An 18463-nucleotide genomic window follows, 5' to 3' on the forward strand; every position below is an offset into this window, starting at 1 on the left:
GAGGTGGCAAACCTGTTCTTATCTGTAATATCCCCTTTCCCAGTAAGTTTTGCAACCCTTTCCCACCTATTATAACCTTTCTTTTCTCTTGGGGAATCTTCATTGGGCTCTTAAAAGAGTTCATTTGTTTTCTACATTATCAGTTCCAGCTGGTTTGAAAGAATTACTGTGTTAGATTAAACATGGAAACATGATGATACTAGTGGTCATCTATCTTTTTCTTACTTTGAGGAATTGTAGATTGCCACTCTTTGGGCAGTCTGTACTTGTTGCCTTCAGGTGTTTTGCTCTATTCCTTAAGGACCAACTGTCTAACCAGGGCTATTATGTTTGCTTCCATGACCTGAAGCTCTTGTCTTTGTGCACTAATTATTTCTTTGCTTATACATTATATTTATTGTGTGGCTTTCCTCTTACTTAAAGAGTTATTTCTTAATGAGTAACTTCATATTAGCATAATACTAACTTCAGAAATAATAAGGGTACCAGGTCCCTGATCAGTCAAATTTTACAAAGAAAACAGAGTACTTTGAAACTTTCATCTAGGGAGGATACTTTGTATTAAAATGCAGGTTTCTTTATATTATTACAAAAGAAAAATAGCTTTGGGTGACCTCTTCCTTGTAACTCAAAGGCATGATGTATTTTGAGAAGCAGATTGATAGGAATTGCCTGTCTCTTTGGTAGCATTCAGCTTCATTGCAGTAGCTTTAAACCCAAGGCGAAGAGTTGTCTTAAAATATGAAGAAAACAGTTTTTTTTACTATATTATAGCATTGAGGTTTTAGGGGGGCAGGGAAAAGGGGCTGAGCAAGGGGGGGTAATGAAAATTTAACGTGCTGTATGCATATTTGGAGTTTGTCACTGGGGTTATTGAAAGTATTTTTCTATTCCTGCAAGTCAGATGTGCCGTTGTGCTAGTAGTGTCACTAATGGCTGTAATAATGTGTGTTGCCTCAAGATGTTGAGTAGCCACAGATATGAAGTTGTGTCTTTCATGTGTTTTAACATTTACAGACAAATTATGCCCTTGCAGAAGTAGTTAACCAAATAAAATTAATAAGAAGTAGACCATATGAGGAGATGGTGAATGTAGAAGCTGTTGGCAGAAAAACAAGTTGTTACCCTGTGTACTGTGACTGGTAGATTGTGTCCTGACTTCATCATTCTTGTTTTTATCTTTTCTTCTGCAATTTTTCTCCTTCCTGTTTTACCTTTCCTATTCCTCCTGAGGGTGGAGTGGGAAGGTCTGTTTTTTATGGACAGTGGAAATAGGGTGTTCTGAATGTGAAAACAGCTTATTTATTTCCTGAGCACTGATTTGTTCTACTGTATCTGAGTTACATCACTCACTGTAGATATTATGGTTACACCTCAGATAAACCTAATTTTCTGTGAGTTATTCCCAAAGCATTCCTTGTCTCTTTGGTATATTTATAGTATTGGATTTCATGCATGTAATTGAAAAAATACTTACATAAATGTGCTTAATTTAAATTCACAGTATGTTTAGGATGGAGAATATCGTGTATAGAATGAATGATCATTTATTACATTAACTGGTAGATGTAAAGTGGTACTTTTAGAAGTAAAATGGTCATTAATACTTCAACAAATGAGGTAAAACATTATGGTACTGTACAAATAAAAGAATGTTTAAACTCTACACTGATGTTTTCAATAGTTAGTCTGCATTCCACTTGTTATTCTTTATGTTCTTACATTTGTCATTATTTGCCTTGCTTCTTTTGTGGGAAGATGTAAGGTAAAATTAATTTTAGGTGTAGACAAATATTTTTCTCTGAATGCTTTATTGAAATAGAATCTGGTCTACCAGCTATATCTGCTTTGTAAGAAAAGCATTTAACTTGCCTATCTTTGGTATTATGTATGGACAAACATTTGTCCTGGACTTCTGCCATACTTCAGAATAGTTTAGTTATTAACTAGCAAACAGCTTGCAGTGTACTGATTAAACTTTTAAAGCTAACTTGCCTATTCTTGTCAGACTGTTCTTTAGTAGACTTGAACTGACACAATCAAGACGTGCTTTGGAAAAATATTGAAATTGCAAATCTGTTCTCATAGAAGGGGGCCCAAACTAGATTCTCCTAGCTTTTGTATTGCCTTTAGAGGACTCTTTTTTTTTTTTTTGTTTTTCTGCCTAGCCTGCAATCTCAGGCGAAAGTGGTTGTAGTTAATACTGAGTATAAATGATGAGTGTCTTTGGTGGGAGGAAAAATCTGAAAGAACTGTGGAAAGTTACTAGCAAGCAACTGGGAGATGCTTTTAAATCCCTTTATTATTGCTTGAACTGGACCTTGAATCTTCATTATAATCATACAGCTCCTTAACCTTAATCTGTGGCTATCATGAGCATTTCAGGGACTGCGGTAATGGGAGATGGTTTCTACTTGTTTCAGTTCAGACTCTGAATAACGTCTTAGGTTTTTTTCATCAAAGCAACATCTACCCCAAGACAGAATTGCCTTCAGAATCATCTGTTTGCTTATTGGTACAAATGTATAGATGAAACTTGTCTGACGAGATTTGTTGTGTACTTAATCAATTAAGTCATGTTTGGAATCTTGGGGGATCTTGGATTTATAGAAGAATGCATAGGTTTGCTTATCTAAGCCAACCATCTCAAATCACAGCTGCATGTAAAGCCTGTCATTGAAGATGGTGCTGAAGAGGACTTCAAGAAGACTTTTGTTTAGTCCAGGGTAATCCAGCCTCCGTGAAGAATCCTTCCCTGTTGTTTCTCCTCTTGCTTGCTGTGCTGCTGTCTGTCTTATCTGACTACTGCTGCCTCTGAAAAATTACACAGCTGGAGTACACGCTGAAGACTTACCTCTAATAGGTTGCTTTGAGTGTTAAACCACTTTTATTATTTCTGTGCCTCACCAGCACCAGAGCAGGTAATCTAGTCTATCCTCTGACTCTGTTTTGCACTATTTTACAATATACTTAACTTATCCTTTTGGATGTATACACATATTGCTACTACTGTTTTGTTTCAAGACAAGTAGTGAGATAAAACGTATTATTTATTAGGGACTCTTGGTATCTGTTTTTCACTTACAGTTGGCTTTCCCCATTCTTGCCCTGGAGGTATTTTGCTTTTGTTGAAAGATCTTAATTTTCTTCATTGAAGCAGTGCTGCAACTGACTTACTAAGCATCTCATTTTAATCAGTATGTAAAATTTATTTTTGCTTTTCTAGATTACATTTCCTACCTTCAGAATTTCTTACATAGGAATATGAAAGGTTAGGACTTGCCTTTAATATAGAAAATATGTTGTTATATGGAATTAGTATTTCTAAAATCATGTCTGCTAAAAAGCTACTTTAGTTTGTAGCTTTTTCAAAGCTGTTTGTGTTATACCACAGGCCGCCTGGCATCAAATCATCCTGACCATCTGCTATCCTGATAGGCACTGTTGTGAATTGGAGAAGCTTACCTTTGAGAAAAATGTTTCAATATAATGTATTTAAATCATGGCATGTTCTAAAGGAAGGCCGATGGAGTTGTGCAGATAATTATTTTCAGATACAATTTTTCCTTTTTTTTTTTTTTTATTTTAACCTACTGTGGTACCTGAAGGTGATCACTGTTGCAGTCTTTGTTCATAAGAGTATATTCTACAGTTTCCAAATTTTGAAATATGCACACATGCACCAAATTTGGCATAAAAGAACAAATTGTTACCGATTTGTATTTCCATGACATTAACTCAGTATGTACGCTGCAGAGTGCCTCTTCTATCAGGTAATAGTAATTGGACAAGGGGTAATGGTCTTAAGTTTATTCTCAGAAGTGATGAGGCAGTGGCACAGGCTGCCTGGGGAGGGGGTAGATTCAGCATCCCTGAAGGTACGTTCAGGAAATGTGTGGATGTGGCACTGAGGGGCATGGTGGAGGTGGGTTGGCAGTTGGACTAGATGGATCTTAGTGTTTTTATCCAACCATAACGATTCTATGAGGTCAAAAGGCTACAGTAAAAATTAAGTAGCTCTATTGAAGTGTGTGACACTGTTCAAGACCAGATTAGGATATTAGTAACCTCGAAACGTAAGTTTAACTCAACTAGATTGGTAAGCTGATTACATTTTGCAATCATATGATCTAACACGCCTGATGTTGTAGCAGGTATTTGTCTTGACATAGTGCTGTCCATCCCCAGTACAAGATCCATTTCTCAGAACTGACATCTATTTTAAAAAGTAGCTGGTGTGAGGAATGTCAGCTGAGTGCGTCACATGCCCAGTAGTTCATGTGTAAGATCCTACACAGCTGGTTTGAAAACCCTTTAACATCTATTAAGAAAATTAAAATAACTAAAATAAGTTTGCTCGTGCTTTGTAAATTTACATGTTTCAATAATTCACGCTTTTAGCACTGGGTGAACGTAAAATCTCAATATTCAAGAGTTACTGTAAAAACCATAAAGAAATATAACTGAGTAGTAGTATTTTAAGGAGCTTTAAGTTTCATTTTTTTCACGTATATGGCTTTTCTTTCTCTCTCTCCTCTCCCCCCTGCCTGTAACAGCATTTTATTGGAAATTTTGGTGCTTTAGTTGTGACAGCAGTGTTGGCATTTCACTGAAATGAAAAATGAATGTAAATAGATGAATGAAAAAGAGGGGAGGAGAATACAGCTGTCAATGGCATTTATTTTATTTAATGTTTTTAACCTCAGAGAATTTCAGGCAGTGACTATGGAATAAGAAGAGTATCTTCCACTATTTCCCTCATAGCATATTTAAGTTTCTAATCCAGTTTTGTGGGCAGTCCATGTTGTTGCAAACAGCCACAGTTCCCCTTTACTTGAATGTTGCAGCTAAAGCAATCTAGTGTTTCTTTCAGAGATGGCAAGGCTCTAGAAGTAAAAGGTTACTGAAACAAATGAGTTTTCTCATAGCTGAAGATAATGTTACCTGCTTATTTGTGTTACTTGTATGAGACTAATTTTTCCCCCTGGTGAGGATCAGAGTATCTTTGACAATGTAAGTTCAGGTTGAATAGCATATGGTTTTTTAATACACCTATACACTTGCTATAGCTGAAATAGTTTGTATTGTAAATGTAGTTGCATGCTCTTCTAAAAGATTTTTTTAAATGTTTTTGGATATATCTCTCTAAGTGCTTGTTAATAAGCATGTATAAATTCAGCCACATATATGAAGTGCTAGCTTAAGGGAAAGGAACACTGAATTATTGACTTGGAAAACTGTTCCTGTATAGCTTTGTAGAGGGTCTTGTGAGTTAAACTGTTCAGTTTCTCTAGTTTACTGCATGTTTGGTTTGGAACAGCAGACTGCATAGGACCAAGTGTTTGATGAGTTCTTTAGGGTAGACTCTACATCCTAAAAGAAAAGATCAGCTGCAACTTTCTATTTAATCAGTGTTTCAGAAAGATTGTTGTAAAATATGTTTCTAAGAGATGAATTATAGTATCAGTCAGTAAGAAAAATTGACAGATGAGTCTGTCTAGGTCTTGCATTTATATTTAAAGACTTAGTGTTGATTAATCAGCAAGATAAATCTGGCTAATTATTCACAGATGATAGCATGTGATGTATGAGAGGAGTCAGAAGGCTGGAGCAGGGGGAGTCAGTCATGTTTTTGCCTTAGGCTGCCAAAAGAAGGTTATCAAGAATCAGACTCTTCTTGGAGGTGCGCAGCAAAAACATGTGAAGTGGTAAACTCAATTTACAGCAAGGGAAATGCTAAAAAGTCACAAGGAAGTTGAAATTCATGCTGAGTTTGATGAAGCTCTCAAACAGATTGACAGAAAGGTTGAGATTTTTCTCTATCCCTGGAGAAATTAAAAACTCATCAGGAAAAGGTCCTGATCATCCTTATGAATCTTTAAAGTTGGCCAGTCTTTGAACGTCCTCCCATGCTCCCTTCCAACTTAAATTACTTCAATTCTTTAATTTTGTTATAAATGCATTGTGTTCCTGCATAAACTTCTTCCTTTGTTAAACATGTTTGTCAAATCTATAAACATCTTTAATTTACGTTCTAAAACTATCTTTTGCTGGTGATATAGATGGCATAATGTGTGCAGTTCCAGAGTTAGAGGGGAAGGAAATAAATGGGTGAACTAGTATACAAAAGGAAATTCACTGTCATTATGGTATGAATTTCTGGAAGTGCATATACGTTCCTAATGTAAGTGTGATGTATCATCTGACGAAGGCATTGCATTGAAAATAGATTTCCTGAGCTTAGCCTGCATTTGTTCAATTCTTTCAGCTTACTGTTTTGATAGACAATAAGCTATAGCTCCATGGTGAGAGCTGGTAAACTTCCTATAGAAATGCATTTTTATTCTAACAAAGATATTTTTGTATACAACATTTGCAAAGCATTTCTCTTGATGGAAGTACTCTTTGGATATATCAGATTCCATTAACTACCATCTTGATATAAAATTGGAAATACTTTTAGAGAACTCAATTTATAATGCTTTTTACTTCAGTCCTTAATCACATACATTCATGCTTAATTCCTTGTTCTTAGAAAATCTCCTGCATTTCTTCAGTCTATTGTCTTTGTTGGTGTATTTCAGTCTTTCTCAAGGAAGATGTTCTTCCAATATTAGGCAGTAGATCTCAGGACATTTCAATTCTATCACTTACCATTCCCATCCTTCTCATCAGCTGCATTGAACTTAAATGTTGTTGGTTTGTTGGGGTTCTTTGGGGGGGGGGCTGTGGGTTTGTTTGGTTTGTTTGTTTGTTTTTTGTGGTTTTCTTTTTGTTGTTGTTGTTTTGAGACTTTTCTAGTCTTTTTTATTTTTATTTTTTATTTAGTTCATACTCAGACAAACCTAGAATTAAAATATTCTTCCTGGACCTTCACTTGGGATTTTACCGTATGTTATGTTATACCATATGTTTCTTAGTTTGCTCATTAATATAAACATCACTTCTCTATCCTCCCTCTGTTCCACTTCTACATTTTTATTGATGGAAGCTTGCAAAAACTACTTGTCATCAACCAGACAAGATAAAACGTGTGAAATCTGGATCCTAAGTGACTGCGAAATAAAGACCAAATATTTTGTAAAGAAACTTTGGAATGCTACAACTTTAGGAGTCATGACCTCAAGTTATTATTTTTACCTTTCGGAACCACCAGTAAGTGATTTTTGGGTTGAACACCCTGTGAGTTTCAAATTAGGGTTTTAAGACTGTTACTAATAAACTACTATGGATTTTACAGTGCTCTTCCACTCAAAAATGCAAAGAAAGAGAACGTGTTTGTCTTGCTTATGCACAAATCTCTTTTTTAAATGTCTTTATTGAAATGTACTACACTTGTAAAAAAAAAAAATAAAAATCTATGATAAAGCAAATTTTGCAGCAAACTGAGCTTTTGAAAATTACCAGAATACATGAAGCTATGTGAAGTATGGTCAGTAAAGGAACTGTAGAGGAACAGAAGGAATCTTTTTCATGGCTAATGTCAGCAGCTTATCAATATGGATGTTCAGAACTTACAGAAAATCACTGCAAAACTTGAGCATACTGTGGAAGCCACAGGTTTTTCTGTAATGGTACTCAGGTATAAAACAGAATCCATGTAGCTGCCTTAAACAGTCTTTCTGCACGCACGTTCACAGAATTTCTGAATCTTAACCATGCAACTCATGCTGTATATAAATTTGTCTAAAAGACAGCAAAAAGATGATGCTATAAATATCTTCCATTTAATTTGTTTGTGAATAATAATCCCAGTTTAAATGGGTAGTTCTCAGAAACGAGATGATAGTGGAAATTTTGCCGCATTTAGTCTCCCCACCCCTGCAGGTGTTAGAGAAAAGAAGCTTCAATAACTTGAAGAACACTACAAGGGCAAAACCTACAGATGTTTCCTTCTGTTGTTTGTAGAGAGGGAGTTTTGCTACAGTTCTATTGTTTCAGTTGTCCCTTTTCTCTTGGGATTTTACTTTAACTTATCATCAGTTCTCAGAATAGTAAATTCTCTGGTAAGGCACACATCAGAGAAGGAGGGGTCTTTCCTTGAAACTTGACAGAAGAGAGGTAGATTTTCACAGTAGAGGGTTTCATTGTAGAGATAATCACTGACAGAGCGAGCAATCTGTAGTGAATGGAAGATTGAAATGGCATCTTTTTAGATACACAGTGGAGTAAAGAAGAGAAATTACTTGCAGTTTTGAAGTGTTTGCATGCTGAGCCAATGGAAAGTTTAATTTCCTTGCAAGGAATGTCTCTTTTTCTTGATGAAAAAGTCGATTGGTTGGTCTGGTGAGTGTTCTCATTTATTGGCTTAAAATACAGTGCTTGTTGTTTGTTGTGAAATGTCGAAGATATAGTAGTAAAATGTGGAATGCAGTGTAGCCAGAAAATATGATCTTGGTACTCCTGTTCGAAGTACTTTATCACATTGGCAAATAATTATGTGTCAGGAGTAATATTTCATTGAGTTGTGACAATTAAAATTCTTCAGGCATAGCATGCTGTGCTTCTGGGGACTTTATGAAGACACAGCTCCCTTGTCACTGATGAATTCTGTAGGGGTTGAATTTGGTCATTTTCTAGATAACCTTTTTAAACTCGAAAAGGTTACAGAATGATTCAATGACTCCTTCAGACTGATACATCTGAATTAAAGTGCAGTAATTCAACAGATGAACCTTCAGCAAATATTACTGAGAATTTATATCCCACATTTAAGTCTCTGGATATATTATTGAGGTGACTGAGAATTTGCTGTTTGTTTATACACAGTATATGAATGAAAAGTGGAAATATTTTTTTCTGTCTCAAAAGGCCTCTCTCTCTTGAGGTGAGGAGGAAGAGGATTGTATTAAAATAGAGATATTATGTATAATTGCATCAGAATTTTGTGGTGTGTAGTTCTTGGTGGAAGCTTTCAAGAAGGTTAACTTACAACAACTTGAATTCTGCATAGTGATAGAGCTGTACCCCTTCTCTTGTGGCAGAACACACAAAAATGTACGGCTTCAGTGTTCTTTCCATCAGATGGAAATCAATTTGCTTAAACCAAAATAAATAAAAGCTCGTGTCATTGCACTGCCCGTCTTCCCACTTCATAAAGTCTGGATGGCTGCGGTCAAATCTTATGTAGGTGTGGAGCTTTCAAAGATTGAAATGATTTTTAACAAGCTTGGTGAAAATCATTGACTAGGCAGAAAAAACGTCAACCTTCTCTCACTGAGTAACTTCAGTATGAGCTCAGCAGTTGTCTGCACTGCCTAGATTGGCTGCTCAGACAGCATGTGTATGTGTGCATGGTGCCAAAGCATCTTTTCTATTGCTGTCAGGAGTAGAGGAACTATGATTGTTACAAAACAGGAGAGCTGGAGGTACTTGTGGGAGAATGGGAGTGAATGTCAGTGGGATCACATGTTGGGACATGGTTGTAGTAAAGATGAACTGTGGCATTCATGAAAAAATTATGTACAAATTCACAAATTCTTATGGAATTCACCATCTCTGCCTCTCAAGGAGGAATTTGTTCATGTTATAGAATCCTTATGAGGAAACAGAACTAGAATAATATTCACCTTTTTACTGTAGCTTTGGTGGAACACAGTACACGAATCAGAAACAGTAATAACAGCTGTGTGAACTCATTTTATATTCCTACATTTAATTTATGTCTTCATTGCTGGGTAATTATTGTGATTAAATGTTTAAAGGGAAAACTGTAATGGACAGTATTTAAGTCCTGTCCTTTAAGTTAAAAAATGCTTTTAAGTTTGTTGACTAACTGAGAAGAGTAAGGAAAGGAGCACAGTGGTTTTGACAGACCAAAAAAACATGCCGTAGTGGGCATAGCGAGGCTACAAAACTCAGGATAAATAATTGGAAAAGAAATACAAACTTCAGGCACGTCATTGCTTTCCTTTGCAGGAGATGCATCAGTATGTTTGTATACAGTTTTCATGAAGTAAATATACAGTATCATGACACAGCTTACTGTAAGGCAAATACTGTGCCACCTGGACAGTTCTGACCTCCAGCTGTGACCTCTTTCTGGAAAGGAGGCATCTGACAAGGGTAGTTTTGGTGAAGGGTGGCTGTGTTGGGAGTGTACCTGCAGCTCAGGACTTGTTCTGAGCAGCAAAATCCTCTTGTTTGCTGAGGTCTTTACAATAATCAGGCAGGGACAGACATGGGAGCATAGTAATTGGTTCTAAAGGGACTAGGCAGTCAATAGTAAGTCAGTAATAAGTAGAGAAGCCTCTGACTTGTGTTGATTTCTCTCTTTTGCCTGCACAATCTTGAAGGAAATTCTGTGCATATTCTAGAAGACTAGAACTAGTTCATGAGAGGATTATCAGTCATTTCTGTTTCCAGCTGCTTTTCTGTTTATCAGTTTTTCATTTAAGTCTGGTTGAACAAACCACAACAGAATTCCCAAAACTGCCAACTGTTGGTGACCATGTCTTATCAAAAAGCATCACTAAATGTCTGATATATAGAATCAGAATGGCCTGGATTGAAAAGGACCACAATGGTCATCTATTTTCAACTCCCCTGCCATTTGCAGGGTCTCCAGCCTCTCGACCAGGCAGCCCAGAGCCACATCCAGCCTGGCCTTGAATGTTTGTTTGCCACTTCTGAGAACAGAGTACTGGGCTAGGTAACCAGTCTAACACTTCTTGCACTTTATGCTATTGTTTAAGCTGTCATTTATTCTAGGACAGTAAGTTTTACAATTACCTAGGTTCCTTCATTCCTAGATGATAATGAGCAGAGAGGAGAGGAGTGTGAGATAATACTCACACTCTATAATAATGAGACATAAAGAATGTGTGTGGACATTCTTTTGATTATGCTGTTACAGTCAGCCAAGCTGATTTGTGAAAAGGCCCTGATTAACCACCGTTCTTTTCTGCATAAGTTTGTCCTGGTCTGTGTAGTCTCTGCTTTAGTTACGTTTTATGTTAAAATTCTCTGTCAGCAGCTGTTCTACTCTTGCATTGTAACTAACACTTCAAAAGCAGCCTATGCTAATTTCTCATTACCTGCGTGTAAAGAAATACGATCGATGACATCTTTGGTCATTGTGAACCACATCTAAAACTTCTTCAAATGATGTAGTGTATCTTGTTAATTAATTGCCTCTGTTAGCTCCAGAACAGTTTAAGCTGCAGTAGCAGATATGTACTATTGGTAGTTGGGTGTGTGCCAAATGTGGAAGTGACTAATTAGAGCTGCCCAGTGATTTTTTGTTGTTTCACAGGTTCCCTAATTGACTGATTTAGACTCTCTGTACAGGAATATGTATTTTTTTAATTTACTGTCAGCACTTTTTTTGGCTTTTACACAGATTTATTTTTTTTTTTCTAATTAGAATTGAGTTCCTGTTTTCTTTACGATTTAACTTCTGTTCCCTTACTGAGTTTTATTTATTTATTTTTTTTAACAGGCCATCTGAACAAGAATCACCAAAGTGAGTTGTCTTTTAACTCTCTACTATAGAATCTTTATCTTTAATATCTTAATAAAATACATAACTTGATTTGATTTTTCTAACTACTGGTCCTGTATGAGTGAAGTTACATTCCTTTATGTTATAGCTTTATTTCTTCATGCTGGAATTTACTTCTACTACTACCATCCTGTGAGAGTTTCATATTGCTTTTAGGAATGGTGAAATAGATAATTAATTGAGTATACTCTGTAGCAAGCAACTAGCAGCATGCATACTTGCAAGGACCAAATATAATTCATTGTAGTGCTGGTTGTCAGTAGCATTACAGAGCATGCTTGCAGAGTGTACTGGCCCTGATCATGATGATCTATGATGCACATGAAAGATCTCTCTACAGTGAGGTAATACAAGTGAATAGAATTGGTAGTTGAAGTACTTTCCCCTGGGGTTAGTTCTCATTTCCTCCTTTGTTGCTGTGATTTCATATACCACTTCAGCAATGCCTTTCACTGTTGACCTTGAAGTATTTTGCTAAAAGTGTTTCTCTTGCTCTAGTTTTATTCTGCCCATTCTTCTAGGCCTCCACTGAACAAATGACATGTGTAGATCATTCTCCAGTCCCATTACTATGCAAATCAAGAAGTGCTGTTTAACCTCCTGTATAAAAACGACTTGTTCTTTTATCTGAGCTACACATTTGCACATTTTACTCAGTTTAATGTAAAAAATCTGGATAACAATACCTTTCTAATATTTATTTATTATTTTAAATGAAGGAATGTATTGGGAAATAGTCCAGCGCGGAATTCTCTGACCCATACCTCACCTAAAGCGTTGACTCAGTCTCCCAATGGAGTTGGTAACATTTCTGACTCTTACCCCCTGGAAGGGGTGGATAAACACTTCCTGGAAACATATGACAGTGTTACAAAAAGTAGCTCAACAGATGATTCCAGTCTGTACTACTGTGATAAGGTATGTTCAGTTGCATTCTCTTCAAGTCAAAACTGGTACCATATGTGGTTTTGAACTGTAGATTAAGAACCCGCAAAAACTGTGGTTTTATTCTGGGGTGAGCATGTTTCATGTTTTATGCACTAACAGGAATAAAGCTTCTTGTCTTATTCATATTTCTTTAAGGCTGTGTGTATAGTACAGTAGTTAAGCCTACCATATACATTCATTTCTCATAGCCACCAGGTTTCCAGCAGCATCTGCAGGAAGTTCTTAATCAAATGGGATTCCTTGCATGTCTGTGTCTCATTTGCACTAAGATAAGGTCACTCAAGCCACTGTATGTCTTGATAGTGAGCACAGCTTCTGTCTGGGATGGAGAAAAATTGTATTTTGAATTCTGAACTGACTAGAGATCAGCTGCTCCCTGCTAGCTTTACAACGGCAGATCCTCTATCACCTTTTCTACAGCTTCTTCCAGAGCTGTGCTAAGCAGCTTCCTTACCTGGCTTCCCACTAGTTGTAGCCAAGTTTTAATCTTCCTTCCCTGGAGATTTCCTAGAGAAGATATCAGTTCACCCTTTTAGAGGAGGAACTATGGAATCTACAACCAGTAGCAAGAGGACAGTAACACTATTTGATAGAGAAAATTATCAGCTACAAAAAACTATTTTTCAACATGGCCACCGCCATTAGCTCTGCAGTTTTTGCCAGTGATGGGCAAGAGCCCACATGCTCCATTCACCGCCTCACTGTGCTCTCATTCACTGTTTTGTCTCTACAAACGTTCAGCAAGCATTGATGAATGTCAATTGCTGCCATGTTTTCCACATAGGGGAATTCAGTGACACTCCTTTGCTTCAATTGCACTCCATGTCAGATGCCATTGTGTCAGACTGCTCCTTAGCTGCCATCTGTCACACAGCAACAACATGTAATGAAATACTGGTGGGAAGGTTCAACCCATACTGCCCTACCACCATCATCCACCTTTGAAGTTGTGGGCCAACATCATAAAGCAGGAGGCATTACTTCCAGAGCGGCTCTTTTTTGCAATTTTTACAGTTTTTAAAGGATGCATTTGGGTGTATTTTTTAACCCTGGCTTTTCCCTTTTTTAAACATGAATTTGCACAGAGAATTATTGTTGAGTATGTCTAAATGTCTACACTGTATTCAAATTTTCTGCTGATTGGTTTTAGAAAAATTTGGTTTGAGTTTTTTTTTTTTGTATGTTGCAGAATGAAGTAATTGATGGAGATTTACTTTTGGTGCGTATCACACCAGATGAAGATGGGAAGTTTGGATTTAATCTAAAGGTAAGTCAGCAATCTTTTTATTATTTTAAAATGATTTATATAGATCATTTTTCATTTGTAATGTAATACTTTAGAAAATTGTATTCCACAGGAATGTCTTAGGGACTCAAAAAATTTTAGATGTGGCAGCTTAATCCTTGAATGTTAAAATCATATTTATGAAAACAGGCCTTTGCTACTTCTCTGTTTTTTAGTTGCATATACTACAGACATGACATGTTTCCAAAGCAAACTGCCTATGCTGTGTAAATATGAACTTGAAAATGTAATTTAAGATACTAATTTCTAGAAAGAGTTTCTTTATTATAAAACAAGTTAAATAGCTTGTGCTATCTCATCAAATATGTCGATGAAAACATCAAATTGGAGAAACAAAAATGGAAACAAGTATTGATTCCCCCGTAAATTTTCTAATTGCATCACCAAAACCTTCCATTTGAACAGATAAAATAGTGATATTATCAAAATCAGGGTAACGTTTGTTCATTTTGCCTTGCTATTTATTGGTGAAGCATCAATAGAGCTTTATGCAGAGGGAATAAGGGAGTGTATTTTTTTTTTTGGAACTTCAATCCTATCTGATCTCTTGCATACTCACCATAATACCATCCACCTTGTGAGTTCAAATGTTGAGTTAGGCTTGCTTGAAGGATAGGGTTTGACTAATATTTCATATGATCTGTTTGCTGCCTGTTAAAATGTATGGACAAGCAAAGCCACTGGTTTAAGTCTACTGGAAAAAACATACACCCATCCTGAAATTTGCTCATGAAAATTCATTCTTACTGGCCTTCAGTGACAGAACAAATTTTATATGAAAACAAAAGAAGGTGGTTGTTTGTTTAAAATGCTTATGGTCATTATGTATTGATGATATTTATTTACTTGACATTCTTGTAGGGTGGTATAGATCAAAAAATGCCCTTAGTGGTATCAAGAATAACTCCAGGATCACCTGTAAGTAATATCTTACTATTCTTTCCTTTACTGTTTCTTCTACCATTTTCATAAGTCTTCACTCACAGGAATTTGAAAATGCATAACCAGTGTGAAACAGTAACTGAGCTGTTCTAACAATTGATCTGATCAATGTTTCTTTTATTATTATTATTATTTTATTTTTTTTTTAAGCCATGGTTGAAAAGATTGGGAATTGTTAGCCAAAGAAGAGACAGTTGGAAAGAACATTTGTTTTCCTTCATTGTCTAAAATAGTGTGCTAGAACATGGGAAAAACAAACAGGATGATTGAAGATGCAGTACATAAGTGAGTGATATGGGTCTATGCAGCCTATGAAAAAGAAAAAATTTAAGGGACTTACAACAGAGTTTTGCAAGATTTGGGGCACTGTGAAATGGGTAGCAGAGGATTCCATTTAAAGAAGTGGGGGGTTATCAAATTAGTTAGTGAAAGGCTGAAAATGAATGAAAAGTATCAGCTCTATATGCCTGAGACAGACCTGTGAAATTCCACAACAAAGGATACACTGGTCCCTGGTCCTATTTTCCCATGCATTTTTGCATATGAAAAGATTTCTGGACTAGATGGGACATTCGTTGGAACCAGCACAGTCACTGTATTTTGATGCTGAATTGTGAACTAATAATAGCTCACAATACCTTAGTAATTTTTTCTACAAAAATTTGTGAGGACATGCTTATCTCACGTGCTTTTCTCAGTTTTTTTTCACTCTCCTTTTGACTTTATTTACTAACTCTAACTAAGCATGGAATATTATAGACTCTTGAAATTCTGTAAGTGCTTACAGACCTAGTATCTGAATGTCATTGTGTAAGTTAAGCTAAAACTGATTGTTTGAGATCTTGCACTTTGTCCTTTTTAAAATCTATGGCTTGACTTACGCAGTGTGCTGAACTCAGTCATGAACTACAATAATCACATAAATAGAAGTGTATTAGAAAATTATCAATACAACTTCAAGCCACAAAATAAAAATAAAACAGACCTAGCCAAAAGCTAGCAAAAAATAGAGGTGATTTGAGATACTGAAGTGATGCTAGAAGCAGGCTTATTCTACAGTTTGGAAACAGAAGATGCTTTTCCAGAGGCAGTGCTTTCCTTTGGCAGATTCAGATTATCTTCTGGGAGGTACAGAAGTTCTGATCTGTTTTTATCTTTTCGGATTGGAAAGGGGCTGGATGTCCAACTTACTTCATTTAGGTGTCTCCAGCTAGCAAGTATTGGCATAGATACGAGTGACTTATTAGCTCCCTAGATGAGAAAACACCAAGTGAAGAAGTTATCAAGAGTCAGGGGGATATATTGGAAACCATTATGCAATGCAGTATACTCGAGAGCAGTGCAAGAGAAATCACATCAGAAATCATGTTGCAGCAAGAAGAAAAGATATAAGTACTTATTTTTAGAGCACAACAACATTAACACTGATAATATTGCATTCTGTAAATTAAATTTCACCTGTTCTTGACTACCTAATGCCACACAGCTGATACCTGTAAGTGTAAGTAGTTGTATGGATTGTGTTTTTGATTTATTTTAGCACCACAGAACCTCAGTGATGCCTAAAAATCCATCTTTAGTGGAGAAAGGGAAATAAATGTACGTGCAAGGCAGTATATCATTTTTGGCATCCTAAAGTTTTTTTGTTTCATTCTGTTTTATTAAATTCCCTTCTACTGTAGCAGAAATCTGGATTTCTGGGGAGATTTGAAGACAGAATAGCAAAAAAAAAAAAAAAAAAAAAAAAAATCCCAACCATTTATTGCATCTGGTATTTTTTTAGATAAGATTCCTATACTGTTGATTTTATTTTAATTTTTATTTTTTCCCCCCCAGAAACAGTATTGATGTCCTAAGGTGATACAGAAGTTGTTGTAGTTGTATTTAGTAGAACTTTTGATTGAAAAAATAGTATGCATGCTTCTTGGAACAATAATAAAGAGATTAGCATGAAGTGAAACACTGGGTGAGTCAATAGGAGAGAAAACCTCTGACATAATTAATTGTCTGAAAACGCTCAGTATCTGAAAAATCTACAAATTATGCTAACATGCAAAGAATTAATTCCCATTTGAGATACATCTGACTGTATAAAATGTATTAAGTAAGAAAGCTGAGGCATTAACATGTCACATGATCAACACAGCCTCCTTGAACATCGATATTAGTCTTCTCCTGTAATAAAGAATATTAGACAGCAACCAGCCAAGAAATCTAAATTATAGATAAATGTAGGAGCTCAGACACCGTTCCTTCTGTGTTCTTGTTGACTGCTTGACACTGCTAGACTGACCTAATGTGACCGGTATGACTGATACGAACTTTGTATCATTTATCCTTTCAACCACTGCTAACCATTGTATTTTAGAGTGATTAAATCAGTTGTTCATAGTTGCATTCTTCAATCTTGCCTCCATAAATCATACAAAGAATGACAGCATCTCTTTTGGGAAACTGTGAACACTAAGTTAAATCAGTGTTGAGGAGCACCATGGTTGTTTCTAATTCCCATTCTTCCTCTGTTTGCATATCTTTTTCATGCAGCATTGTCAATCTTCCTTATCCTTCATCAGTTTCTTCTTTCTTTAGAAAATGTTCAGGTTATTTTTTGTTTGTTTGGTCTTGTAGGGGGAAGTATTTATTTCATTTGTTGTTTTGTTGGTTTCTTTTTTCCCCTATTGATTTTGTCATTATTGCCTCTCTTTTCTGTCAGTTTCTGTTTTTAATTTGGTAATGATAGACTTAGTTCAGGCAAGTTATCCAGGCTTCCAGCAAGGCATAACCAGGATGAAAAGGAAACAGCTAATTAGGACATCTTTTTCAGGTTTGCTTTTTGATAGAGCTAATAACATTAGATGAATAAAGATCAGGGTACCTGTGTTAACATTAAGAAAATACTGGGAACAGCTGTAAGTGGAGAATAGCATATTGCTTTGGACTAGATCTGATTTATAAAAGATTTAAAATACAGTGTGTATTTAACTAAATTTCTTCTGTGCAGCTGAGTACTTCCTAAATAAAATAAAAATTGGAATAGCTTCCAGCTTTTGAAGCAACATAACAGCTTTAGCTCTGAAACCTTTGACTGTAGTTCTGATACAGAAGGTGAAACTTTGTCAAGAGAACTCCGAAGAATTTGCTTGCATGATGAACTTAATATTCTGATTTGTTCCTGCTTATGTGGCTGGGTGCAATGACATTAATATCTACTTTTGGTCTCGAAACAGGCTGATAAATGCATTCCAAAACTGAATGAAGGCGATCAGATAGTATTAATTAATGGCAGAGATATCTCAGAGCACACGCATGACCAGGTGGTCATGTTTATAAAAGCCAGCAGAGAATCTCACACAAGAGAGCTTGCCCTTTTGGTCAGGAGGAAAGGTAACTGAGCTTTTACTATTCATTTTCAATGTTTTTGAGATTGTTGCTCTTCTGCTTGGTGGTACATCTATTCAAGTAAACACGGATTTAGTTCACTTGGAAATAAATCTGTGCTAGAAAGCAGTTCCTCTTGCATTTAAACTAATAGCATAAATATTTTTAACTGTAGGCTCTTTTGAGTATGAATATGTCTATCAAGTTAGAGCTTGGATTTTAACTTGAAACTCAATAAAACAACAAGTGTTTCTTTTCAAAGCTTCATTTTGGAAATAGAAGGTAATTTCACAAGTCTTTAGTTGTGAGTTTTCAAATACCTATGAGCTGCTGTTCCCCAGCACAATGATTCTACAAAACAAACTTCCCACTATAGATATTTTATA

General features: G+C 36.0%; 1 protein-coding gene across 7 annotated transcripts in view; it reads left to right on the forward strand.

The window, feature by feature from the left end:
- Positions 1-18463, forward strand: part of PTPN3 (protein tyrosine phosphatase non-receptor type 3) — a 157904-nt gene that overhangs the window by 118891 nt on the left and 20550 nt on the right. For all 7 annotated transcript variants that reach the window (XM_032442441.1, XM_015854305.2, XM_032442443.1 and 4 more), the window contains exons 15-19: positions 11441-11464; positions 12223-12421; positions 13641-13718; positions 14619-14675; positions 17927-18083. In XM_032442441.1, coding sequence (XP_032298332.1) covers positions 11441-11464; positions 12223-12421; positions 13641-13718; positions 14619-14675; positions 17927-18083 — 515 coding nt within the window. The remainder of the gene's footprint in view (positions 1-11440; positions 11465-12222; positions 12422-13640; positions 13719-14618; positions 14676-17926; positions 18084-18463) is intronic.

Source organism: Coturnix japonica, chromosome 2 (genome assembly GCF_001577835.2).
Source record: "Coturnix japonica isolate 7356 chromosome 2, Coturnix japonica 2.1, whole genome shotgun sequence".
Classification (NCBI taxonomy): Eukaryota; Metazoa; Chordata; class Aves; order Galliformes; family Phasianidae; genus Coturnix; species Coturnix japonica.